The 27,139-nt window shown below is 43.3% G+C and overlaps 1 protein-coding gene across 1 annotated transcript; it reads left to right on the forward strand.

The window, feature by feature from the left end:
* Positions 1-392: 392 nt before the first annotated feature.
* LOC147605205 (protein ALWAYS EARLY 3-like) lies at positions 393-27,139 on the forward strand. Its single transcript, XM_086794417.1, has 17 exons — positions 393-1,430; positions 3,336-3,434; positions 3,802-3,864; positions 5,850-5,927; positions 6,143-6,341; positions 6,548-7,225; positions 7,322-7,405; positions 7,559-7,830; positions 7,919-7,975; positions 8,144-8,443; positions 8,883-9,061; positions 9,162-9,444; positions 9,564-9,800; positions 10,013-10,180; positions 25,795-25,935; positions 26,020-26,505; positions 26,631-27,139. Exons 1-17 carry the CDS (start codon positions 1,329-1,331, stop codon positions 26,829-26,831), a joined length of 3,627 nt encoding a protein of 1,208 aa, XP_086650543.1. The 5' UTR covers positions 393-1,328; the 3' UTR covers positions 26,832-27,139.

Below are 27,139 nucleotides of genomic sequence, written 5' to 3' on the forward strand. Positions count from 1 at the left end.
AACCAATGAAAAGAGAGAATGCATTGATTTGATTTTTTATCTTTAATAAAAATCAAAATCTACAGAACCTTTCGAAAGAAGCCCCATAGTTTTTAGTAGTTATATTGATTGCTGTCAAGGAGTAGAATGGGCATTTTCTTAGCTCATCGGGTGCTTTACCCTAAGTGTCTCTCAACATAACCCTTGCAAAAAAGGTCCTACTAATGTAGAATGGGCAGTTCTTAGCTCGTTGGGTGCTTGATAGATAGAACTTTAACATGGAAGGGTAAATGCACATAGCGTGGGGAAAGGCCCGTTCGAAGAAGATAAAAGGGATAAAAATAGCAGCCTCAAATTTCAAAACCATTGGCCTTTCGTTTTTATATTTAATTTTCCTAACTCTATGCCAATGTGCATTTAAATTTGCTGAAGGGCTGAGCTGGTAGAGACACGTAGTTTGAGTCGGCCGGGGATGCGATGGGCCGACGGATGACGTGGCAGCCACGAGGGCGCAACGTCCTACGTGGAGGGTGTGGATGACGTGGACGCAAAGGGAACTTTTAAATGCGGATTTTAATTAATCGGAGAATTGATTTGAGTTCCATGTACGCGACACTTTGAATATGAATTTTGGTTCCCTCATCGTTTTTCTTCTGCTCCTGCACTTCTTCTTCTCCCCTTACCCAACTTCTGCCTGTTCGGCCTCTGCGTTTACCCTACCCTGTGTCCTCTGCGTGTAGCGTACTCTGCAAACCATTCCTCTGCTTCCCCTTCACCTCGACTCGATTTGCTCTCTGCTACTTTCTCCCTACCCCGCCCCCTTTGTTCCTATGTACCTGCTTCCTGTCCTCTGCTCTGTCTTTCCTTTTTGCGTCAAAGCTACTCTGAAAACCCTAATTTTGGCATCGCCTTATTTCCCTGCATGTTCTTCCCGCATGTCCTAGGTACCCCCAGCCATACTCCCTCTGCCAACTGTATCTTTTCCATAGGAAGAACCCTAGTTTGTCCTGGAAGATCCGTCTAGAGATCAGCCAGGTCTTCCCACAGGTTCAGGACGTCAACATTTCGCCAGCTCCGGCTTCAGTGCTTTGAAATATCTCTGCATCCGCGGTAAGGGAGCGTGCTTCCGGCGAGGGTTTTTTCCCGCTTCACAGCGATGAGCAGGTCCCGCAAAGCCATCTTTTAGCTGGTTCTCTGACGTTTCGCGGTTGCTTTCCTTACAATACGACACATGATTTGGAGCCTGCTGGGACGCGATCTCGTTATCTTTCGGCCGATCGACTGTTCTGTGTTGAATTCTTCCACAATTTCTGTCTTCAAGTGTGGATTATGACAGTATAGAGCACAAGATGTCTGCGAGAAGGCCAAGGACCAGTGGTCGGAGACATGCCAAAGGCAAAGAGGGACTAGCAGATCGTGACGAAGATGGGGGCGAGAAAAGCAAACAGAAGGTTAGTCCATGGTGCCAGCACACACACAGATCATAGGGCAAGCTATTTCTGGCTTCAGTATGCTTTTCTGCTGCTAATCATTGCGGTAGGCAGATCTTCTCTGTAATTGCAGGCTAAGGGATTCTTTGCCCCTGTTTTACTGGTAGCTTTATGTCATGTGCTTGAGTATTGCTCTATAGAGCTAGGGTTTTGAGATCGTGGGGGATAAAGGCACACGGCATGCAGCAACCCTTTTTCATATATGCCTGATGCATGGATTCAGTTGCAGCAGTAGCATGTTCACATGTTGCACAGCTTTGTGTGTAGGGTATGCTGGCCCTGTCACAAATACTTGCAGCTCACAACAATAGGGTGTCAGAGCCACCTGAAGTGTGCCCCTTCATATGACGTCAATGAAAGGCCTAGATATGTGCAACTTTATTGCTTGCTTGAAGGGATGCACGTCTTGAAGCCCTGCGTGTTTTGTTTCATATAATGTCAATGAAAGGCCTAGATATGTACAAATTGCTTGCTTGAAGCCATGCATGTTTTGTTTCATTGTTATGTAGAGCTCATACGACCTCCAGAAATAGATAGTAGCCACTCTCAAATGTACTAACACACCCTGTAAGAAAAACAGAATAGTTAATAGCTTGGAACTTCAAAAAACTGAGGAAACACATGGCAAGACAACTGACTGATGCAATCCTTTGACGTTCCTACCAGCTGCAAATTTTTACTATTTCCGACCCATGCACAATCAAGGTGAGCCAGAGGAGGTCACAGCCAGACTAAATGGTAGGCAGGAAAAAGGGTTCACAACATGGATTATTGATTTTCAATCCAATGTATCCTTGAAAATTAAAAGGTAAGCATTTGTGCGCTGCAGCACCTCACCTCTTCTTCACTATGGCAGAAGCACTGCAAAGGTTCAGTATTTGAAAAGAAGAGTCAGGAAAGAAATGAAATATGTTCAAACTGGGCCTGCTTTACTGCTGCTATGTAGAGCAAGCAAAAACCTTAATGAATTGCTCATGATAACTATTTTCTGTGGAGGGGTCAGGGCATCTAGCATGGCCAAGTGTGCTTTGATTAGTAAAAGTGGCTGACCTGCCGTGTTCGCAGCCCCTGTGCTCCAGTTGACATCACACTTCAGTCTGCAAAAGATTGAGGACTTCAGGTGAAGGACTTGGCTTTATTTGATGAATGTGGAGGAGGATTTATGCCCAGGACTGGATCTCTTGCAGGGGCTTAGTGGAAGATTGGGTTAGAGGTGTAAGTGAAAGTTTTGGTCTCTGATGCTGACTGCTGGTAAAATCAAGTGAGCCCCAGCCCTCTTTATCCTCAGTGCCTCAAGGGCCCTCTTTGCAGGAGATCTTAGCCTCATTGTGCAATCCTTTGTAGCAACTCAGCTGCAGACACTGTTGCTTACCTGTCGAAGATTGGGTTAGAGGTGTAAGCCCAAGATTTGGTCTCTGACACTGACTCCTGGTAAAATCAAGCGAGCCCCAGCCCTCTTTATCCTCGGTGCCTCAAGGGCCCTCTTTGCAGGAGATATCAGGCTCATTGTGCAGTCCTTTGTAGCAACTCAGCAGCAGACACTGTTGCTTACCTATTCACTTACTGGTCAAGTCAGGTTACTCCTTTATGTTTTTAGCAGTGGGCATTTTTGGGCATCAAATATCTCAGCGAATTGTAGCAGTTCACATATTTTAAAAGTATTTAATTGTGTGTATGTATCTAGATCATCCCCAAGCATGCAGTCTCTGGATGGGGTAGATGCATAGCCTGAAATATGTTATGTATTAATTCATTACTTGGATTCGTGGAAGAGAAGATGCTCTAATGTAGAATTGAAGGGGTTGTTTGATTCATTTATAAAAGGTTGTATTCTATTTGAACTTTTCTTGGTTTGATTCACTGCAGAAGAGAAAGCTTTCAGATTTGCTGGGCCCTCCTTGGTCCGAAGACGATCTTAAGCATTTTTATCAATCCTACTGTCGTCATGGAAGGGACTGGAGAAAGGTACGAAGAATCTAACAAACAATTGGCAAAGTCTTGTGACAAAATTGTTAAATCACCTCTCTTTTAACTATTATATTGGAAGTGGAAACATGGGCTGTCTGTCCTTCAGTTTCAGAGTTATAAGGGAAAGTGTACTAGCTATTGCAACATGCTTTTTACTACAGAGGCTGCTGTAACCAAAAAATGCGTTGTAAAATTTCTTCGTACATCTGGGCTGTATGCATGGAATATAGGCAGCGACTAGTAAGGGCAGCATCAGGTGGCAATGTGCTGTTCTTCACGGGTAGAGCAGTCAGTTTCTTTGTTGTTTTGTCTATGTAATATGGAATATGGAATCTTTTTTCATGGGTGCTCTGAAATGATGCAGGTGGCAGCTACATTCCAAAATCGAACAGTGGAGATGGTAGAAGTTCTGTACAACATGAACAAGGTAGTCTCGCTATATTTTTCTTTTTATGTGACTAAGTAAGGAGTTACATAGACGGGAAACATGCTTGTCTAGGCAGATTGTTAGGCACAAAGCTAATACAGTGCTGACAATTGTGAGACTGTGGTCACTGGTTGTTCTGTCTTGAGGGTAGGTAAGGCTGCTTCCTTGCCTTTGTACTTCTAGCTGCTAGAACTACTGTGATGTTTGACTAGTCACAAGCTTGGCCTCTCATGGATTCTATAGATATATGACTCCAGATGTAACACACATGAGCTTGTACTGTCATGTATGATGCTAGTTGTAAGTTGGGACCTCTTTAAACCTAGGGATATTGATGCAAACTGACTTATAAAAGACTGCATATTTCTTTAGGTATACTGTTATATATTAGTCTTAGAAACCTTGAGTTTTCTGCACTATTATTACATGCTTCTAATCAAAGTTTGCTAGTAAGGTCAACTGTATCGTTGACCAAACTTCCCAGCAGCACAAAAAGCTTGGTGAGTCTCATGTGTATAGTTGCAATGAAGTGTGTTCAAAGATTATTTGAAATGCACAAAATGTGTTGAAAATGTTTTGTAAACCAGTGTTTTTTCTATCCATTTTTAATGTTTTTTCGGGGGCCTCATCTGATAGCAACCTGTCCCCATAAGAAAAAAACATACCTGCATCTTGGTTTATGTAACGCTGCCGGCTGCATCCCCCTGGTCGTGCTGATTTGTGTGTTAATCTTCCCACAAAAGCCTCCTTGGGCCTTGAGCACACGGTTTTCTAGGATGGTAGCACAATTTTGACTGATTTGTTCTGATTTCTTAGAAAAATCAGATGTAGAAATTTGAGATTTTTTGCCACGCTGCCCCATGTGTCCTCCTTTCTTCACCGTGCAGAGTATGCATATTGTGTATTTTTCATACTCTTGTATTAGGGCCAAAATTTGGGATTTTTTGGGACCTCAAAACCTCCCTCACCCCCTTCTTCCCTCCTTTACAAAATGTTTTAAAAAGGTTTTTGGAATGCGTTTCATGAAACACTTGGCAACTATGGACATGGGGATCAGAGTTTGCATCCTAGATGTGGTGAAGCACAACTTCTGGTAGAGAACATGCAAATCTTTACCAACGTTTCACTGGCTGTCAAGAAGCATAGAGGGGTTTCACGTTAAGAGTATGCACAGGAATTCAGACACCCCTACTCTTATTCTCATTGGTAGTGCCGCACTGTGAGGACATGTACTTATGCCATGGGCACTTTTCACCCAGTGGGTTTTTCCCCATAGCCATCCAGGTGTGAACCTTAGGATTAGCTGGTATATAAGCAACCTTATTCATAGTTAAGGGTCTGGTAGTGTCTTCCCTGGAATCTTAGGCTACTTGGGCTCCCTCCGGCTGCTGGGGTGGTAGTATGGCTAAGGATGCACAGGGAGAGATCACCCATTAAGAGAATGGGCACCCTGTTTATTCGTCTTATTTTCTGATGTATATACACCCAACTGAGTACCTCCTTTGCATCTGTTAATTTTTACTCAGCGACATGTGGGAAATGCCCCCAGTGACCAGTCAGCAAACAAGGCATTGCTCTTTGCATGCATCAAATAAGGTGTATGCACGTTATATAGTCTTGTGGGTTGACTACCATGAGTATATAACATGCACGTTCCTAAAAGGTGAATTTGGGCATGTTCCTGGATTCATCTAGGTATATATATATATATATATATATATATATATATATATATATATATATATATGTATGTATGTATGTATGTATGTATGTATGTATGTATGTATGTATGCCTGTAGAATTTGTTGCATACAGTTCTTTTGCTGACTTTCTAGAATGAGCTGAAATATCTTTGGTTTGAATATTTCACTGTAGTTTATTTCATGCATGTTCTTGTTTGAGATTATTTAAGCTTCTTGTTTGAGGTTATGTAAGCTTATTCTAAATATTCGACTCATGCAATTACTTTTTAAAACGTTTTGTAGGCTTATTTATCCCTACCTGAAGGAGCTACATCTGCTGCAGGACTTATAGCAATGATGACTGATCATTACAACATTTTGGTAAGTTATTTCTGTGGTCCTGTATCTAAGTCTCACACCAGCACACGAGTTTATCTATACAAGTGATAGGAAAAGCGATCTTCACCATTTGTGAGTCTACAAATATGTTCTTTGAAAAAGGATGCTGTCTCAGTTGGACATATTTCTCAAGTCACTATAGGAATCTGTGGCTCATTCAATCTCAATGCTGAGTTAGCTCAATCTGATATTGGCAGGAAGATAGCATGAGCCTTGAGGATGAAAGCAGTAAGGAGGTTGCAGGCTCTGGCCCATCTCATCAGATCCCTGCACGCTTACGAAACACACCAGGTGCTACACAACTGGGGAGTAGATCCAGAGTGGTGGTACCACAGGTGTCTGGGCTATCCAGCTATGGAGGTCCTTCTCCCGCCAAGAAGCCAAGAACAATTGCTGGTAGGATCTCATTTGTGCAATTTTATCTCCTCAAGTTTCACTATCAGCATTGCTGTTCCCGCCCCTGCACACACTCCCCCCCCTCCCCCCCCCCTTTCCTCTCTTTCTTTAAAAAAGAAAAAGAAAATAAAAACAAAATTGTGGACAGTTTTTTTTTTCTCAAAAGAACGAGAGGAGGAAACTTAATCATGGTCTTGTACACACAGTGAACCGCCCTAGAGCTGTTGGTAAGAGAACACCTCGGGTCCCATTAATGCATCTTCAAGGTAAAAAGGGATCTACGAAATTGCCGCTAGGGAAGCCTGTGGAAGATGTGGAGCAAGATTCATTTGGAGACTGTGATGAAGTGAAAGTGGCGCTGACATTGGCAGCCTCAGCTTCACAGAGGGCTGCGTCTCCCCAAATTTCTCGTACCCCTGCATGTCGGACCAATCGATCAAAGAGTTCGCCTATTCAAAATGGGCGTGCTAAGGATATGGCCTTAGGTGCTGGTTCAGGTAGCTCTGGTACGAAGCACACAGGCTCGAATATGGATGATGGGGGGAATGGAGGAAGTGAAGAAAGCAGGGATACAGAGAATGGTGTGGTAACAAAGGCAAGCACAAGTACAGCAGTGGATGGTAGGAAAAGATTTGTCCCAGTCGGTGAAGCAAAAAGCAGGCTGAGGAAAATTCAAAAGCCTCAGACAAGGAAGGGAAAAGTGCAAGGCCTTGAAAGTTTCAGGTCCGATGACTTAAAGGAAGAATGCAGCTGCACAGAAGAGGGTACAATGAAGCAAGAAGATGTCAAGGGTATTGATGGATTTATGAGTGAACAGGCACCAAAGAAGAAGAGGCCACCATCTCAAAAAACCAAAAAGAGGAGCAGGCAGTTATTTTCTGGAGGTAAAAGTTGGTTCAATGCTTGATGGGTATAATACAGCTTTGTGCTTTGAGAGCATTTGTGAAAAACAACTAACCTTTTATTATTCCTTTTTTTAGATGAAAGAAGTGGACTTGATGCATTAGCAACTCTGGCTGACTTATCGTTAAATGGCCTCCTTCCATCACCAAGGCTTGATGCAGGTATGTTGCTGTTTGATTGCTCTCAAATGTGTGATTCTCTAATAGCACTGGTTGTATTTGCATGTCATTGTTCTGGTTGTATTAGCATATGATTGCTCTCAAATGTGGGTTATTCTCACTGCTCCATTTATTCATACAAAATCTTGTAAACAGAAGGCCCTGCTACGAAGATTTTAGACCTGAGCAAGGATGCTGCATCGGAAAGGGTTTGTTGGACAGCGAGAGAAGATCTAGCTTCACATGTCGAAGCACCATATAATCTATCTAAGGAGATGTCAAATATAAATGCAAAAGGTGTTTTGGCTGGCAGGTCAAAGGAATCTCTTGCAAGACTAGATAGTGGTAGCAACTTTGAGTCAGATTTCCAGAAGGCTACTTCAATCCCAGAATTCAAAAGAAGGAAAAGAAAAGGGCTGCCTGAAAAGGTGCTTACTTTTATTCTTTGCCTTGGGAGGTAACTGTTTTAGGGTTGGGTCAATTGTTCCTGAGGATCTGTTTTTCCTTTTCGTGCAGAGAGAGCAGTTTTCAGATGGTAATATTGGAGAGCTCGATGATAAGGTCGACACAATGGTAGTTTATTTTTTGATTACTACAATTATTTGATGTTAACTTCTGAACCATGCCTTGAAGCAAAATCCATAGCCGTCAGGATAACAAGAACTCATTGCAATATGCCTACAAAGGAAGCCCTAACATGTGATTGGATCACGAGTTGAATTTTTTCCTTTGACAACACAGGTTTCCAATTCACATGCTGAAGAACTGGTAACTCGTGGCAAGCTGAAGCGTACCTTTCCTGGACAAACCGTGTCCAAGCATACTGGGAGGTCTGTCAAGCAGGAGCCAGATCAGGAACCTGATATCCAGGAGGTGATTGTAGGGGAATCAGAAGTAGAACAAGCTCCTACATTGGATATTGTGACACTTCCTGTAAAGCAGAGAAGCAGACGGAAGTTGAAGCCTTCTGCAGAGTCAGCGAGAGCAGCAGTTCTTCATTGTCCTCACGCAATTGTAGCAGAAGAAAAGTCTAGTGACAAGGTAAGAGAACCCTGTCACATGAAACTTTAACAAGCATCGTGCTATAGTGCCTTGGCCCTTCTTTTTTTTTCTTCCCCGACTGGCCTTAGGCCCAAGATCCTCCTGTAGTTACAGTTTTTTCACTGCCCTAGGCGCTCACCTGTAGATGCTTTTTTTAATCCGCCCGTAGGTGATGCCGCTCAGGAAGCACTTAGTGGGGTGTTTTGAACCCAGGACCTCCTGGTCCTAGACAAACACCTTCACCACTTGAGCTATCACCTCATTGGCACTGCCTTTGCCCTTCTTTGTGTGATCCAGTCTAGCTTAAAGTCACGTGAAATCTCTTAATATGTCTGTGTAAGACCCAAGGGCTAAAGCTCTTTCAAGTGTACAAAACGTTTCTTATCTAGATGATTGGTCAGTAATTGATTTATTTTGTTGGATTCAATGTTTTCATCAGGTTAGACTTTCTCACTGCCTCTCATCAGAGAAGGTTCGGCGGTGGTGTATTTACGAATGGTTTTATAGTGCCATAGACCTTCCATGGTTTGCAAGGAATGAGTTTGTTGAATATCTTAATCATGCTGGTCTTGGCCATGTGCCGAGGCTTACTCGAGCTGAATGGGGTGTCATACGTGGGTATGTTCAAGTTTTGGTGTATACAGTCTCCTGCATAGCAATGTCATGGTATAGAAGCCAAAGGAGGATGCCATATGATGTGATCTTCTATCTGGTGCAGCTCTCTTGGAAAGCCACGCCGGTTGTCAAAAAGGTTTCTGAAGGAAGAAAGGGACAAGCTTGAATCCTATAGGGATTCTGTTCGAAAGCATTACCAGGAGGTTAGAATCGGCCATCGAGATGGTCTACCTACGGATCTCCCCAGGCCACTCACAGTGGGTCAGCGGGTTATTGCACGACATCCAAAGACAAAGGAGGTTTATAATGGGAGCATCCTTACAGTTGATCGGAATAGATGCAGGGTTCAATTTGACCGACCTGAAATGGGTGTAGAATTGGTTACTGTATGTTTTTGATTACCTCGTTCTCCATACATGTTTTGAGAGGTCATGCTTCTGTAGCTTTAGTTCAGCTTCTATCAATCTACTCACATTCAATATCTGGCTTTGTTTATTTGAAACAGGATATTGATTGCATGCCAGTCAACAGTTTGGAGAATCTATCAGATACATTGATTCGTAAAAGCATCCAAGTTGATGGAGCGAGTCAAGGCATGGAGGATTCCAAGCATGATGGCAAGTCCTGGATAACAGCAAGTGCTGGTCTTGCAGCACGGGCTTCCTTAAATGAGAGGCTTGAAAAGCCTGCCACTGTGCCCAGATCAAGTTCTTTGCTAAATGCACTGTGTAAGCAAGCACAGGTATGCTTTTTGTTGAATGCTTTTCCTATCAATGATCTCTTCAGAATTCCTCTGGTCAGTGGTGAGGTGCTGTATTGTATGCTGGTTTTATTGTGCTTTCCATGTAGAAACAAAGATGCTGCTTTACCTTTGAGAATGATAACTTAATTTTCTATGTTTGTTTTCCAAAGGTAATGATCCAATGCATGTCTTGTTTGTATCAATCTGAGCAGGCAGCTGACACTGTTGATTCTATCATTCAAGTCAAGGCAGCGGCAAATGAAGCTGTGGCAGCTGCCCAGCAAGCAATGTATACTCAACCATGTTCATTGGCACAAGTTCAAGCTAGGGAAGCAGATATCAGAGCACTGGCAGACCTAACTCGAGCTCTTGATAAGAAGGTGACTAAACACAATCAAAGCTTTGTAGTACAGCTTTTGTATTTAACTGCTTCTGCTAGTTTGTGAGACTTTCTGCTTTACTGCATTGGCCTTATCAGTTTCAGAGAATCCTCTTACCTCAGGTAAATATAACCAGGGAGCACTTAATGGTAGTGCAATTATCCTTCCATTCAGAGCAAATGCTTCTATCAGGCAATGGCTCACTAACACATTTATCTTCCACGTGGTCTGTCCTAGGCTGATGCTTGTCCATCCATAGGAGTTGACACCTCTTCAGTTGATCCATGTCAATCCACCTGTGCTTCTAGTCTCTTTGCTAGCCATTTGATGTTATACTGGCTAAGGTGCTAATAGCATTAAAAAGCTCTATCACCCGATGGTCTTGATCAAGCCTTGCAATCGACGTGATCACTTCTGATTTAGCCAGAGTGTTAGCGAAAAGCGTTGCTTGTTTTGAAAGGGGGATGTTCCTCCACATCCCCAGGAGCTGAGCCAACAGATGAATAATCAGTTTTTCTGCGATTTCATATGGTGTTTTTTTTGTTTGCGTTTTTCATCCTCTTTGGTTAAAGATTCAATGCCTTTTTCGACAACTCAAACCCTGCCTAGCATGCAAGATTAAGTCCATCTTTGCAACTTTCTACATTCTCACTTCCTCCACTTCTAGGGCATGATTTCAAGCTTTTTTAGGCTTTAAAGGTTTGTTATGGGCTCAGCAAGTGTTCGTGTCAAGAAGGTGCTAGGGCTCTTAATGCACCGGTGTCACGTGCACACCTTCCAACGGTTTGACATGGACATGTCCATACCGTTTAGCCACTTTAGAGGGTGTGTTTGTGGAGTCTCGGTCAATTTTGGGGCTTTCAGCCATTTCATTGTAATATGTCCAGGTGCCCAATGAGCAACCCAATGTGGACACTTTTATTATATTTGGACATTTGTATTATTATTTTTAGGGTTGGCAGTCAACCAACCTTAAAGGCCAGCCAACTAGCCTATAGGACACTATAAATACAGGGCAAGGGTTGAGAGTCATTCATGTCAAGTAGTGTGTGCCTGGAGACAGAGGTGGGTAGGTGTCATGTGCACAGTGTGTATCTACCGTGTGCTACACGCACGCAAGACTAGTTTCGAGGCTTGGGGAAGCTTGGAGCTAGGCAGGCTGATTGACTAGCTGAGTTAGGGATAGACTAACGGGCGGGCACCCAAGTATGGACGGGGGGCGCCCAAGTGTGGACACCCGATGACCGGCCAAGAGCCTATAAAAGGGTGGCCAAGGTTAGTTATTGGGATATATAGAGAGTCTCGCGAGTTTGTGAGAGCTCTATGGTCTTGGAGCCTGGATCTAGTGCAGACGTCATAGTTACCACGAAACGTCGTTCCGCCTTCCTGGAACGTTGGAACGCCGTTCCGAGCGAAGGCACGTTCCCGGAACGTCCCGAAATGTTCCGGATTTTTTTTTTTTTGGGCTTGCAGAAATGTATGTTCATGTCTTGGGGGAGCAAATATTATGAAGCATATTTGGCTATCCGTATACAAAAAGTTACATTTTTTTGTGTCATATGCTGACATGTCATATGACGTGGCGTTCCGCGACGTTCCCGATCCGCTCCTGTTCCCGTTCCCGCTCCCGTTCTAGCATCCGACGTTCCCGGAACGTTCCCGTTCCGCGGTAACTATGGCAGACGTGCGAGGCCGGCAGCAATCTCGAGGCCCGCGAGGGCAGCTTCATGGCGGTATGGGACGTCGCGAGGAGGAGATTGGTCGGTACATCAACCTAGTTAGCTCAGCTCGTGGCTCGGTGGGGACAACCAAGACTGTGGGCTTGCCCACGGCTGTCATGGTTGGGAGGTGAGTCAGGCTTGCACTCCCTTGTTTGTTTGTTTGTTTGCAGGATTCGAGTCTCGTACCAAGAACGATCACGAGGAGATCCGTGGGGATTTGACAGCGGTATCAGAGCATACCTCGTGAACGAGCAAGTCGGTAGGTAGAGAAGATGAGGTCGAAGAAAGGTATGTGTTAAAAAAGCTTGCTGTTTTTTCTGTGCATACTGCTGTTTTTAGATTCAGTATGCGTTTTTTTTTCATCAAAGAAACCCATGTTGATGGGGGAGGTAGATGGTAGGGTCGTTTGCTTTGCAAAGAAGAGGCATGATTCGTTTGTGCAGTCGCATGAACGTAGAGTGAAAACAGATAAAAGCATCTTCGTTGCTTTTGGTTGAACGCGAACGAGAGCGAGAGAAAGAGAGCAAGTGTATGAACGAGGCCCTGCTGGCGGGCGCCCAAGGCGGTGTAGGCAGGCGGCCTAGGCCTGCGTAACCAGGCGGCCAGGCCTGCGTAGCTAGGCGGTCAGGCCTGCGAAGCCAGGCGACCAACCTAGCGTAGGCGCCCAGGCTAGGCTAGGCCAGGCAGGTGCCCAGGCCACGTGGCCTTGTGGCCATGCCTACATGGGCTATCGCAGGCGCAGGCTGGTGAGAAGGCACCGGCAGCGAAGGCGACGGCTGCATCATCCGGCGGCTAATCCAGGAGGGAAGAGGAAAAAAAACAAGGAAAGCACACGTCTTTTTTGGGCTTTCGTTTTTTTATTAGTTTATTTTTTTTTAAAAAAAAAGTTTAAAAACCCCTCCTCCAAGGTTTCAAGGTGTTTTTTTTAGAAAAGAAAATAGAATATATATATATATATATATATATATATATATATATATAAAAACACAAAAGCAAAAGCGAAAGATAGCTTTTGGGGATTTTTAGCTTTTGGGGAAACCTTTATAAATCCCTTAAGTGGGCTTCTTGCCACACATCTCTCAAGTTTTCAAGCTCTCAAGCTCTCAAGTTTCCTTGCACTTTCATTGTGCAAAGATCGAATTCTCTCTCCCCTTATCCTCTTCACGATGTCGACCCAAGAATCAGAGTTGGAGTCCCTTGTGGAAAAGAAAGTTCTCCGCACGTATGGCTAACACAACAGAAGGAAAGTCTTCGGACCAACCTTCGAAGAATTCAAGTTCGACACCAGCAAAGAAGAAACGACTCCTTAGGGCTTTAAAGCTCAAGAAGGAAGGACGTTTTATCTGTGAAGAAAAAGCACACATGCGTAACGAGTGCCCAAAGCAAAAGGGTACCAAGCTAAACGTAGGACCCAAGCCAAAGGCAGCTAATCAGTTGTCTTTGACAGGTACGTCAATTACTGTACTTTTTTGCCCTAGTACTTGTTCTGATTGTCTGTTCAATTCTAAAGTATTTGGCTTGCATGATCTTCTCCGAGTTTATGGAGAAGTGAATGGCCATAAGATTCACATTCTTCTAGACCCTGGTAGCTCACACAACTTTGTTAACTACAAACTTGTGCAGAAATTGAGTCTTGATACGACACCCAGCGATCATACCTATGAGGTACGCCTACCTGTGCGGGAAGGCAAGTATGGGATCGAAAGGTGGGGATGCTTCCAATCCAGATTCAGGACTACAAAGCCACTCTGGAATGCTATGTAATGCATCTAGAAAATGTAGACTTGTTATTAGGGATTGAGTGGTTTAAGACTCTTCAAGTCCAAATATATTGGTCTATTCATATTTTTTCTTTTCAGCATAGGGACACCAAGTATAGTATTTTAGGTGATTGTATTCATCCCTCTCAGGGACCTCTTGTAAATACAGTTGATTTTGGAAATATAATGGATTCTTCTTTGTATACCGCTTTCCATTGTGTATTGATTCCACTTTCTTCCTTTCTCATCCCTTCCTTGGATGTAAATGAATTAAGTGTGTTTGAAAGCAAAGAATTACAGAAGATACTTGATTCGTTTCAAGACGTATTTCCTAAGGACTGCCATCGGGTTTACCACCTGAACGGGCAATAGATCATGGTATTGACTTGATCCCTGGTGCTCATCTTGTCAGTATTTCACCTTACAGGATGAGCCAAGCTAAGGAAGATGAGTTGGCTAAACAACTCGAAGATTATTTGAGGATGGGCCAGATCCGTCCAAGTAAATCCACCTTACAGGATGAGCCAAGCTAAGGAAGATGAGTATTTCACCTTACAGAATGAGCCAAGCTAAGGAAGATGAGTTGGCTAAACAACTCGAAGATTATTTGAGGATGGGTCAGATCCGTCCAAGTAAATCACCTTGGGATGCACCTGTGTTGCTTAGGAGAAAGAAGGACAATACTTGGAGAATGTGTATAGATTACAAGAGATTGAACAAGCTGACCATTAAGAACCGTTATCCTTTCCCTAGATCAGATGACTTGATTGATCGGTTAGCAGGAGCGAAATATTTCACGAAGATAGGTTTACGTACTGGCTATCACCAGATACGTATTCATGAAAGGCATGTCGAAAGAACCGCCTTTCGGACTAGGTATGGCCATTACGAGTTTCTCGTATTACCTTTTGGGTTAACCAATGCTCCAGCCACTTTCTAGCAAATGATGAACGATCTTTTTCGTGAACATTTGGGAAAATTTGTGGTGGTGTTCCTAGATGATATTTTGATATATAGTCGTACTCTTCAGGATCATGTTAGACATCTCACGATTGTTTTATGTATTTAAAGACAGAATCGACTATATGCTAAGTTAAGTAAATGTGAGTTCTTTATGACCGACATCGTTTACTTGGGACACAAGATCACTCGGGATGGATTGAGCATTGACTATGAACGAGTTCAGAAGGTTCTGGACTGGCCTATACCGCGAACAGTGAAACAACTTCGTTCTTTTCTCGGTTTTGTAGTTTTTCTTCGGAAATCTGTGCGGGAGTACTCTCAGCTCACACTACCGATGACCGACTTATTGAAAGGTCGTGGACGTAAGTCAAATCAACCTATCACTTGGAATAACGATTTGGATATGGCCTTCAGACTTTTGAAAGATAAAGTCAAGGAAGCACCTATCTTAGCATTACTTGATCCTAGTCGGCCTTATGTTCTTGAAACTGATGCCAGTGACTATGCTATCGGGGCTGCTCTATTTGAAGATGGTAGACCGGTTGCTTTTGAAAGTAAAAAGCTAGACGACACTCAATCTCGTTGGCCAACCCTTGAGAAGGAGCTTTATGCTGTGATTCATGCTCTCAAGGTTTGGAGACATTACTTATATGGCTCCAAGTTTGTGGTATTGACTGATCATCAGTCAATCAAGTTTATCGAAAAGGGTCCATGAATAGTGTTGCATATGCGCTTAGTCGAATTCGAGAGGTGAATACTTTGTCGTTCGCCGAGATTTCTATTGACTTATTTCAGTCATTGAGAGGGCTTTGTAGGACAGATAGTTATTTTGGTCCATTTTGGCAGAAGATCCAGGACGGGAGCTCATTGATTGACCAAGACTCAATGACTGAGCAGTCTACCATTCAGGGTGCAGGAGGCTAGTGGATGATTCGGAATGGTTTACTGTTCCGTAATGACAAAATTTGTGTACCACAGATCCCGGGCATTAGGTCCAAGATTCTTAAGGAGTGTCACGACGCCCCTTCTGCTGGACACCCTGGGGTACACAGGACACTATCGTTAGTGAAACACACTTTTTATTGGCCAAAGATGAAAGGGTATGTAGAAGATTATGTTCTCAAGTGTCAAATTTGTCAGGCAAATAAAGCTGAACGCTTTAGACAGGCTGGGTTGTTGTATCCTTTGCAAATCCCAGGTAATAAATGGGAAAGCATTTCCATGGATTTTATTATCGGATTCCAAGAACACATCAAGGCCACGATTCTATTTGGGTTGTGGTAGATCGCTTGACAAAAATAGCTAGATTTTTACCGACCCGGAAGACTATTACAGCTACGCAATCAGCACGGCAGTTTATCGAGCAATTGTTTAGACTAAAAGGGTTACCGCAGGACATAGTCAGTGATAGGAACTCTAAGTTTACGAGTGATTTTTGGAAACTTGTTTTTGAGAAGTTGGAAACAACTTTGAATTTGAGTTCCTCTGATCATCCTCAATCTGATGGCCAGACTGAAAGAGTGAATCAGATTTTGGAGGATATGCTTCGAGCATATGTATCCAAAAGACAGAGTTCATGGGAGGATTCTCTCCTATGTTAGAATTTGCATATAACAGTACTAAGCATACGAGTACAGGTTTTAGTCCTTTCATGCTTATGTATGGTTTTCAACCTAGATCACCTGTTACGGTCGGATTCTCAGGACTTCAGCATGATGCAGCATGTAATGTTTTGCAAGATATGCAAGAAATGTTACAAGTTGCAAAGGAATCTATTAGAAGTACTCAAGACCGAGACAGGTTTTATTCTAATAGACATCGTTCACCCAGAGAGTTCTCTGAAGGAACGATGGTGTATTTGCGAGTTCTGAAAGATTCCGAGACTTTACGGATAGGTCGATCTCCGAAATTATCCCCTAGATACTGTGGACCATTTCGTATTACACGACGGATTGGTTTAGTTGCATATGAATTGGATTTGCCTTCTCATGTGAAAGTTCATCGTGTATTTCATGTCAGTAGACTTAAGGAAGTACTGGGTGGAGCAGATCAGTTAGTTACTCCTCAAGAAACGGGTGTGCCGACATACTGTGAGCATCATCAGTGTTCTCATTAGCATTCATGAGTTAGGTCTTTTCATGATATGCAATCATTGTACATATCCATTCATCTTTTGGAATATGCAGTAGATTAGGGCATCGTGTCTTGTCTATTGCATGTTTTCATTCATGCTTCCACATAGGGAGATTCGGAGTACTCTGCAGCTTAACTTGTGATTATGCGTTAACCTCCAATAGTCTAAGCACCCATGTGACATTGGTATCACAGCATGCAGCAAAAGGTCTTGTGTAGCTAGGATTTTGCAATTAGGGTGTGCATTTTTTGTAGTTGCAATCAGTTTTTAAAAGTAATATCGGAGCCCCAAGTCAGTCCTAGGGTTTGCAAAGTTAAGCATCAAGTGACATCAACATTTGCAGCAAAACGCCCATCATCAGGCAGCCCAAGGAGCAGTAAACACATCAGTAATGGGCTGAGCATTAACGCAGAAGGGGCAGCCTGTAGAGCAGTCAAACACAGCCATCTTAGGCGGCGAGATCAGAAGGAAAGCAAGGCTCATAGAAGTGACTAGATTAGTGTCAAATCCCCACCGGATCTCCTCGTGGAACGCTCCTTGTTCGAGACTCAAAACGTGCAAACAAACAAACAACAAGAAGGGGGTGCAGGCCTGACTCACCTCCCAACCATGACAGCCGTGGGCAAGCCCACAGTCTTGGCTATCCCCTATATCACTAATGACTAACCTTGGCCACCCTTTTATAGGTTCTTGGCCGGTCATCAAGCGTCCACACTTGGGCGTCCGCCCGTCCATACTTGGGTGCCCGCCCGTTAGTCTATTCCTAAATCAACCTGCCTAGCTCCAAGCTTCCCCAAACCTCGAAGCTAGTCTTGTGTGCGTGTAGCACACGGTAGATACACACTGTGCACATGACATACTCCCCTTCCTCTAAGAGCTCACTCTTGAGCTCACTAAAAAGCCAGGGTAATCTCTCTGAAGAGTATTCAATGTCTCCCATGTAGCGTCCTCCTCAACACGATTCTTCCACTTGATCTTGTATTCCGTGATACGTATATTACGCAATCTTCTTTCACGAAATCCAAGAATCTTTTCAGGTTTGTGTGGAACAAATGTCATGTTCTCGACATCTATGATTTCTTGAGGAGTAACTAACTAGTCTGTTCCACCCAGTACTTCCTTAAGTCTACTGATATGAAATACAGGATGAACTTTCACATGAGAAGGCAAATCCAATTCATATGCAATTGAACCAATCCTTCGTGTAATACGAAATGGTCCATAGTATCTAGGAGATAATTTCGGAGATTGCCTGCACCCTGAATGGTAGATTGCTCAGTCATTGAGTCTTGGTCAATCAATGAGCTCCCGTCCTGGATCTTCTGCCAAAATGGACCAAAATAACTATCAATCCTGCAAAGCCCTCTCAATGACTGAAATAAGTCAATAGAAATCTCGGCGAACGACAAAGTATTCACCTCTCGAATTCGACTAAGCGCATCTGCAACACTATTCATGGACCCTTTCCGATAACGGATCTCAAAATCAAAATCTTGCATTAACTCCGCCCAACGAGCTTTCCTTCCTCTCAAATCATCCGCATCACACACATACTTGATTGACTGATGATTAGTCAATACCACAAACTTGGAGCCATATAACTAATGTCTCCAAACCTTGAGAGCATGAATCACAACATAAAGCTCCTTCTCAAGGGTTGGCCAACAAGATTGAGTGTCGTCTAGCTTTTTGCTTTCAAAAGCAACCGATCTACCATCTTGAAATAGAGCATCCTCGATAGCATAGTCACTGGCATCAGTTTCAAGAACATAAGGCCGACTAGGATCAGCAGATAATGCTAAGATAGGTGCTTCCTTGACTTTATCTTTCAAAAGTGTGAAGGCCATATCTAAATCGTTATTCCAAGTGATAGGCTGATTTGACTTACGTCCACGACCTTTCAATAAGTCGATCATCGGTAGTGTGAGCTGAGAGTACTCCCGCACAGATTTTCGAAGAAAAACAACAAAACCGAGAAAAGAACGAAGTTGTTTCACTGTTCGCGGTATAGGCCAATCCAGAACCTTCTGAACTCGTTCATAGTCAATGCTCAATCCATCTCTAGTGATCTTGTGTCCCAAGTAAATGATGTTTGTCATAAAAAACTCACATTTACTTAACTTAGCATATAGTCGATTCTGTCTTAAAATAGATAAGACAATCGTGAGGTGTCTAACATGATCCTCAAGAGTACGACTATATATCAAAATATCATCTAGGAACACCATCACAAATTTTCCCAAATGTTCACGAAAAAGATCGTTCATCATTTGTTGGAAAGTGGCTGGAGCATTGGTTAACCCAAAAGGTAATACGAGAAACTCATAATGGCCATACCTAGTCCGAAAGGCGGTTCTTTCGACATGCCTTTCATGAATACGTATCTGGTGATAGCCAATACGTAAATCTATCTTCGTGAAATATTTCGTTCTTGCTAACTTGTCAATCAGGTCATCTGATCTAGGGAGTGGATAACGGTTCTTAATTGTCAGCTTGTTCAATCTCTTATAATCTATACACATTCTCTAGGTGTTGTCCTTCTTTCTCCTAAGCAACACAGGTGCACCCTAAGGTGATTTACTTGGACGGATCTGGCCCATCCTCAAATAATCTTCGAGTTGTTTAGCCAACTCATCTTCCTCAGCTTGGCTCATCCTGTAAGGTGGAATACTGACAGGATGAGCACCAGGGATCAAGTCAATACGATGATATACGGCCCGTTCAGGCGGTAAACCCGATGGCAGTTCCTTAGGAAATACATCTTGAAATGAATCAAGTATCTTCTGTAATTCTTTGCTTTCAAACACACTTAATTCATTGACATCCATGGAAGGGATGAGAAAGGAAGAAAGTGGAATCAATACACAATGGAAAGCGGTATACAAAGAAGAATCCATTATATTTCCAAAATCAACTGTATCTACAAGAGGTCCCTGAGAGGGATGTATACAATCACCTAAAATACTATACTGGGTGTCCTTATGCTGAAAAGAAAAAATATGACTAGACCAATCTATCTGGACTTGAAGAGTCTTAAACCACTCAATCCCTACTAACAAGTCTACATTTTCTAGATGCATAACATAGCATTCCAGAGTATCTTTGTAGTCCTGAATCCGGATTGGAAGCATCTCCACCTTTCAATCCCATACTTGCTTTCGCGCAGGTAGGCGTACCTCATAGGTTTGATCGCTGGGTGACGTATCAAGGCTCAATTTTTGCACAAGTTTGTAGTTAACAAAGTTGTGTGAGCTTCCAGGGTCTAGAAGAATATGAATTCTATGGCCATTCACTTCTCCATAAACTCTGAGAAGATCATGCAAGTTCTAAATACTTTAGAGTTGAACAGACAATCAGAGCATGTACTAGGGCAAGAAAGTACAGTAACTGACGTACCTGTCAAAGACAACTAGTTAGCTGCCTTTGGCTTGGGTCTTGCGTTGGTCTTTGCATCCTTTTGCTTCGGGCACTCGTTACGCATGTGTCTTTTTTCTTCGCAGATAAAACAACGTCCCTCCTTCTTGAGCTTTAAAGCCTTAAGGAGTCGTTTCTTCTTCGCTGGTGTTGAACTTGAATTCTAGAACTTTCTTTTATGCTTGTTCCCCTTCTCGGTAACGGGTTTCGACTTGGAAGAGACCATTGTATCATCATAGATACGAGTTGAATGAATGGCCTCGTCCAATGTTTTGCATTTGTTATTTTTAACCTGTAACTGGTATGAGTCTGGTAAACCAGCTATGAAGAACCCCAAAAGAGTAGTGGGATCCATCATTGTAGCTTTCATTTGCAAGTCCCTAAACTTCTGGAGGTAGACCTCATAAGTGAGGTGCTGTGAGGTCATGGTCAAAGCTGTAAACCGGGCAACAACATCATATTCATCCTCTTTCTTGAGGAATTCCTTCTTGAAGACGTCTTTGAATTGTGCCCAAGTTGTTGGCTTAGGGTTGAGTTCCTTCCACCAAAGCAAAGCTTTGCCTGAGAGGAAACCTGCTGCTAACTGGATCTTTTTTCCATCATCATATGGATGAAACTGAAAATGGACGTGCCACTTATGTAGCCAAGTGTCCACGATTTCCTTGGTACGCTGCTTTTGCTCGCCTTCGAACGGTTCCGGAGTAATATTGGGGCCTAAAGCAGAGGCCAAGGTATCCATACCCGAAAGAGTAGAGAGAGTAGTGGTCAAGAGAGAGATGGAGTTCTGCAAAGCTTGCATTTGGGCGGCGATTTGTGCCGACGTTCCGAAGAAGAAGCTTTGAGAGCAACTTTGAACTCTTGGAAATCTGATTTTGACACATAATCGTCAAAAATATCGGCATCGGTATCTTCCATAGTCGGCAAGCCTTCGTGTTCGACAAGGGGCTCCAACTCTGATTCGTGGGTCGACATCGTGAAGAGAGCAAGTGGAGAGAAAATTCGATCTTTGCACAATAAAAGTGCGAGGGAACTTGAGAGCTTGAGAGCTTGAAAACTTGAGAGATGTGTGGCAAGAAGTCCACTTATGGGGTTTATATAACCTTCCCCAAAAGCTACTTGAGCTTTTGCTTTTGTGTTTAAAAAAAATAAATAAGTAAATAAATATATATAAATATAAATATATATATATATATATATATATATGAATATATATATTCTGCTTTCTAAAAAAAAAACACCTTTAAACCTTAGAGGGGACCTTTAACTCTTTAAAAAAGAAGTTTAATCTAAAAAAAACAAAAGCAATCCCAAATCGGCGAATGCTTTCACTGTTTTTTTTTCTCTCTCTTCCCTCCTGGATTTAGTGCTGTCGGACATCTACGTTGTTGTCATCGGCCACTTGACTGCCGTCCATGTTGTCCTGCTGGCACCACTTAGGCATGTGTGGCTGTCTGTGCCAGCCTGCTTGCGAAGGCATGGCCCTGCGTAGGCCTGAAGTCGGCGTAGGCCTGGGCGCCTGCCGGCTTGGCCTAAGCGCATGCCTGCATAGGCTTGGGTGCTTGCCGGCCTGGCCTGGGCACCTGCCTACGTAGGCTTGGCCGACTGCATACTTGCGCTTGCAACACGTGACCAGCAGCACACTCGACCAACAGCACCCGGAAAGCATCCGACTGCGCATCTTTCGCTCGCTCTCCCTCTCGTGTTCAACCAAAAAAACGAACATGCTTTTTTTTTTCTGTTTTCTCTCTTTAGTTCATGCGACTGCACGAACACGAATCTTCAGCCTTCTTCTTGCAAAGCAAAACAACCCTACTAGACCACCTTCTCCATCACGAGTTCTTTGATGAAAAAAGACACATACTATCTGAAAAGAACAACAGCATGCATAACAAAACAGCAAGCTTCTTGAACACATACCTTTCTTCGACCTCATCTTCTCTACCTACCGACTTGCTCGTTCACGAGGCACGCTCTGATACCACCGTCAAATCCCCTCCGGATCTCCTCGTGGAACGCTCCCGTGCAAACAAACAAACAACAAGAAGGGGGTGCAGGCCTGACTCACCTCCCAACCATGACAGCCATGGGCAAGCCCACAGTCTTGGCTGTCCCCACCGAGCCACGAGATTAGCAAGTAAAGGGGCACCCATTTAGACTCAAGTTAACGCACTTTAGAGCAGCTTCAGGAGGGGAAAAGACATCTCTGAATGGCGGCCAAGGGTGGTGTGTGTGGAGTCAGGACAACAAATGCATTCTTCAAGGCAGCCAAAACCAGCCCAATTCAATCCAATCGAAGTCAGCGAACATGGTTTTTAGCACCTGTTTGGAGCACCTCATGGCATCCTATTGTTGGTCAAAGTTTCGCCGGGAAGTTGAGGAGCAAGCTAAAGAAGCCAGAAGGGCATATGAAGAAGTGGCGAAGAAAAGGGAACAACACCAAGCCCAAGAAGAAGAGCCTTTAAGCGATGGTGGAGAATTCGATGGTAGAGTTACTTGCTAGACAAATGAAGATATTTAAAGAGATGATAACTGCAGATATGAGATCAAGTAAAAAAGTGGAAGCAGTTGTGGTGAAGTCAAAGGAAGTTGACAAGAGTGTGGCAGTTGAAGATCAAGGGCAACTTTCCGAGGTCGACCAAGGAGCACAAGTGTAAAGTTGTGCAAAGCCACCATCAGTTCCCGAACTGGTCTCCGAGGTCATCATATTCATCGAGGAAGTGGCAACACTTGAGGTTCAGACATTTCTCTCCGAATCCATTGAGCAAGAGGATGAGTTGAGTGCTTCAACAGTTCTCAAGGTTTGTGGAGCCTACTGTGCCTACTGTGCCAATAGAGCATCTAGAGGCAAAGGTGAAGGCAAATGCACACTTATGTAGTGCTGTGTGAACATAACCTAACCAAGGGCAATTTTTTGCATGTGGTTTTTCGCCTTGGGTATCTAGTGTGAAAGTGACAAAGTGCCAAACAATGAAAGAGAACCGAAGTTCACAAATACAGGATGTACAGGAATTGCAGGAAGATCATATACACCAAAAGGTGGTTACAAAGCTGGAGTAGGTGGGATCCCAAAGCTTTGGAGTGTTCGTTGGAGCTGACAAAGATCATTTTGGTGGATTTGGGGTCAAACTTTGTCCGATGAGAATTGGGAATATGAACATGAGCATCACATCCAAAGACATGGAAATGAGAAGCTGATGGCTTTCTCCCAGAATATGCCTCCTCTAGAGTCTTCCCATCTACTGGACATCCCGGGGTACATAGGACATTAGCTTTAGTGAGACTTTCTATTGGCCAAAGATGAAAGGGTATGTAGAAGATTATGTCCTCAAGTGTCAGATTTGTCAAGCAAATAAAGTTGAATGCTTTAGATCGGGTTTTATTTCAGGATTGCTCTACGAGGAGACCCTTGTGGATTTGACAGGGATGGCCACACCTCGGACAGACTTGCTGCCCTACTTCTAAGGGCCAGCCAAGTGCCAATTGCCAAGCTTCTATGTGCCAACTGTGAGAATATTATGCATCTCTATGGTGTGGGAACCGGCCCTTTTATTGGGGTTTATGTATTTTCTCTTGATTTATGCAAGTCGTGGGCAGTCGGCCAGCTCGATATGTAGTCGGTCAGCTCATGGTCTCCCTATATAAAGGGCCTCCCTCATCATTTTTTCTTGTATCCAATCCCCAAGCACATTGTAATACCTATTTGATGGCTATCACCATTGTAAGCCTCTTGCTATTCATGATTCAATAAAGTGATACTCCAACATGGTATCAGAGCCACTAGGTCCTAGCTGCCCTCATCTGCGTTTTGATCCCCTCCTCTCTCCTGTGCTGGAAGCAGTAGGTGGCTACGTTTTCTCCTCTGCTGGCTGCCTTTTCTGCTGAACCTGCATTTTCTCTATGTGCCTCTTTACATCAGCATTTTATCTCCTGTGGTGCTCTTGCCCCATGCAACCCCTGAAAGGCCACAAGGTTCAAGTACAAGGTGGCTGCGTTTTGCTTTTATAAGCACTTTCTGCAGTGGCTGTTTTTACAGTCAGGACAGCTTTTGGAGGTGGTTTATTCGCGTGTGGTGCAACCCGACAAGTGGCCCTGACAGTCCTATGTGGAGCTGAGTCTGTACTTAGCCATTATGGCTGTTTTTATTAGTAACTAATACAAGGATCTTTTTCGCGGGGGAAAAAAAGATGCTCCCGAATCATGTATGGCAAGGTATAATATGACAAACGTGACTTACAAGGCCAAATGCTTTTAAAAGCATTTGGTCACCTTGGATTACTTCTTCTTACGCGTCCTAGTGAGAAAAGGGTTATTAAGTATATATGCCAATCTCTCATGTTTATAACAATATTTTTCTATTTGTGCAATAGAGGTAGTGTTCATCTATCATGAACTAGTATGGTAGTGTAGATTGAGTGAGGTTGGGAGCATGCTTTTCCAAGACAGCTCATTTCCCTCTTTCTCTTTTAGTGGCTAGGCATAGCATAGCGATCGGGTCTCGTGAGCTTCACAAGAATGGTGGCAATGTTGTATGCATGGGGAAATGCAACAGACAAGCTCTCATGCGTGGGTGAAGCTCTTGTGCTCGTCTTGTCACTTGTGCTTAGTTTGGCGGCAAGTCCCCATGACACATGTTGGAGAGGTCCGTAGACCCCCTCTTCTGGGATTTTTGCCGAGGAGTGCTGATAGGCTTTGCTTGTTGCTTTCCTCATTCCAATTCCAATGGAGTCACCCATTGCTCAGCATTGAGTAGTTGCACACCACTAAAAGTGTCCAGTTTTGGAGGTTAGGTATGTGTTATTTTGTTGTTTTTTTAATTTGGTTTGATTAAAAGAAGTGAAACAATTGATTGTTAGGAATCAAAGAATCTGAAACGGGAAGAATTGGGTTTAGAAATTTTGATTTGGGCTTTCTTTGATTTGATTCTTGGGCAATCTTTTGATGTTTAGAGATTCTTGATGTAAGTGAATGATGTAATCTTGAATGATTGCTCTTACTAAAAAGGTTGTTATGTAGTTTAAAGTTTGATCCATTCTGGTTCTCTACCAGTTTTCAAGTTATCTACCCTGGTAAGAATCTCTAGTTGAGATTTGTAGGAAGGAAATAGTTGTGCCCCTCTGTTAAGATATCCCCAAGTTGGTCACCTACCTTCATCATTTCAAAAGGGACTTGATCAATGCTATGACCAAAGAAATTCGAACCATGGCCATGCAAACACTAGACAAGATGGATGATATCTTCACATTTAGGACTACTAATGCCGAAATGCAGCATTGCTATTCAGAAAGCAGCACAAGTCTTTGCTTTGGTTGTTCATGTCCAATATTTTAAAAGTAGCAGAGGAGGCAGAGCAGAGGATATGGGTAGTTCACACTGGATCCTATGTTTAGACTTTGGGCTTTTAGGCCATACATAGTAGGAAACTTCTGCTATGGCAATGCCTTTGACATACTTTAGCTAACACACTTTGCAGAGAAATTCCATGGGACTAACATACATTAAAGTAGTCCAGCTCTTCCTTGGTTCATGCCGTCAGATACAATGTCAAAATTATGAAAACTGGGTTTGTTTAAATTTACCACATCTTTATGGCAAAAAATCACTTGATTTTTGGAATGCTTTTAGGAAGCTATACTTTTGGAACTGCGGAATATGAACGATGATGCAGATTTGAATCAAAGGGACGGAGAAGTTGTGCGCAGATCAGACATGTTCCAGAAGCAATATGCCACTCTGCTTCTACAACTGAAAGAAGTAAACCAGCAGGTATCTATTCTCCTCCTACCAAGGTTTGCAATCAAAGTCTGCTTTAATGTCTTCGTGCAGTCATCAATTGCCTTTTTTTAAAAGGTTTGTGGAGCCCTCTTGCATTTGCGGCAGCGAAACAAGTATCAGGAGAATTGCTTGCCACCATGGCATCGTTCTTCGACGCATCATGCCACAGGATATATGCATTCAGGCAGTCTGGAATCGAATGCATTTTCACTGGAACAGTTCCCTCTTGCCAGAGAAGTAACATCTAATGCCAAGCATCATGCCAGACTAATGGTCAATACAGCTGTGGAGGCTATGCTCTCAATCAAGGAAGGAGAAGATGCTTTGTCAAAGATCGGGATTGCGCTTAACCAATTGCCAAACAAAAATGTGTGTGTCCCCCAAGCCGATGGTGTTAAGGGTGATGTCATGGCAGCAGCAGCTGGCCAAGTCAGCACGGGTGGTATGGATTGGACAAACGTAGACCCTGTAAGTGGAGCCATGAAGCCAGGTAATGGGAAGGATGCAATGCTCCTGGCAGACCTTATGTCAACTTGTGTTGCCACTCTGATAATGGTGCAGGTAAAAGATGCTTCTACATCTGATAAAAAAATTGTAGTATTGACGGGGTTCGTAAGTTCTAAGGGGTGGCATATACTCCTGCCTATTATTTTGTGATTTCTGATTTGTTACACGTTGATTTTCAGGCTTTCACGGAAAGGCAGTTCCCACCAGCAGAGATTGCTCTGGCATTTGATTCAATTGTAGCAAGTCTGCGACCTTCCTCTTCTCAGAATTATCCAATCTACACTGAGATCCAGCATTATGCAAGCCTTCTCAAGAACCAGATAATTGCTCTCATTCCCACACAGTCCCTCCCTGTTGACTGCCCTCCTCTACCACACTAGGTTTTTTTCCCTGATAAGGAGAGACTGTAATAAATCATTTTATTTTCAATAAGTTTGTTGCATATATCATTGATTAGCAACTCTGCCTTACAGCTCATGGTGATGGTGCTTAAGATCAAACTGTACACCTGACTGAGTCATGCATCATCACCATCTTTGATAAGCATATTAAGCTGGAAGTTCTCACTCCCAGTATTTATCGATACTTAATTAAGAGACTCCAGCTCCTATAGGTCACAATATTGCTGGATATTGTAACAGATTAGCTTTCATCTCACCGTATTTATATTTAATTCCCTTTTGATGTA

This window comes from Cibotium barometz, chromosome 60 (genome assembly GCF_041138505.1).
Source record: "Cibotium barometz isolate CiBa-2024 chromosome 60, ASM4113850v1, whole genome shotgun sequence".
NCBI lineage: Eukaryota > Viridiplantae > Streptophyta > Polypodiopsida > Cyatheales > Cibotiaceae > Cibotium > Cibotium barometz.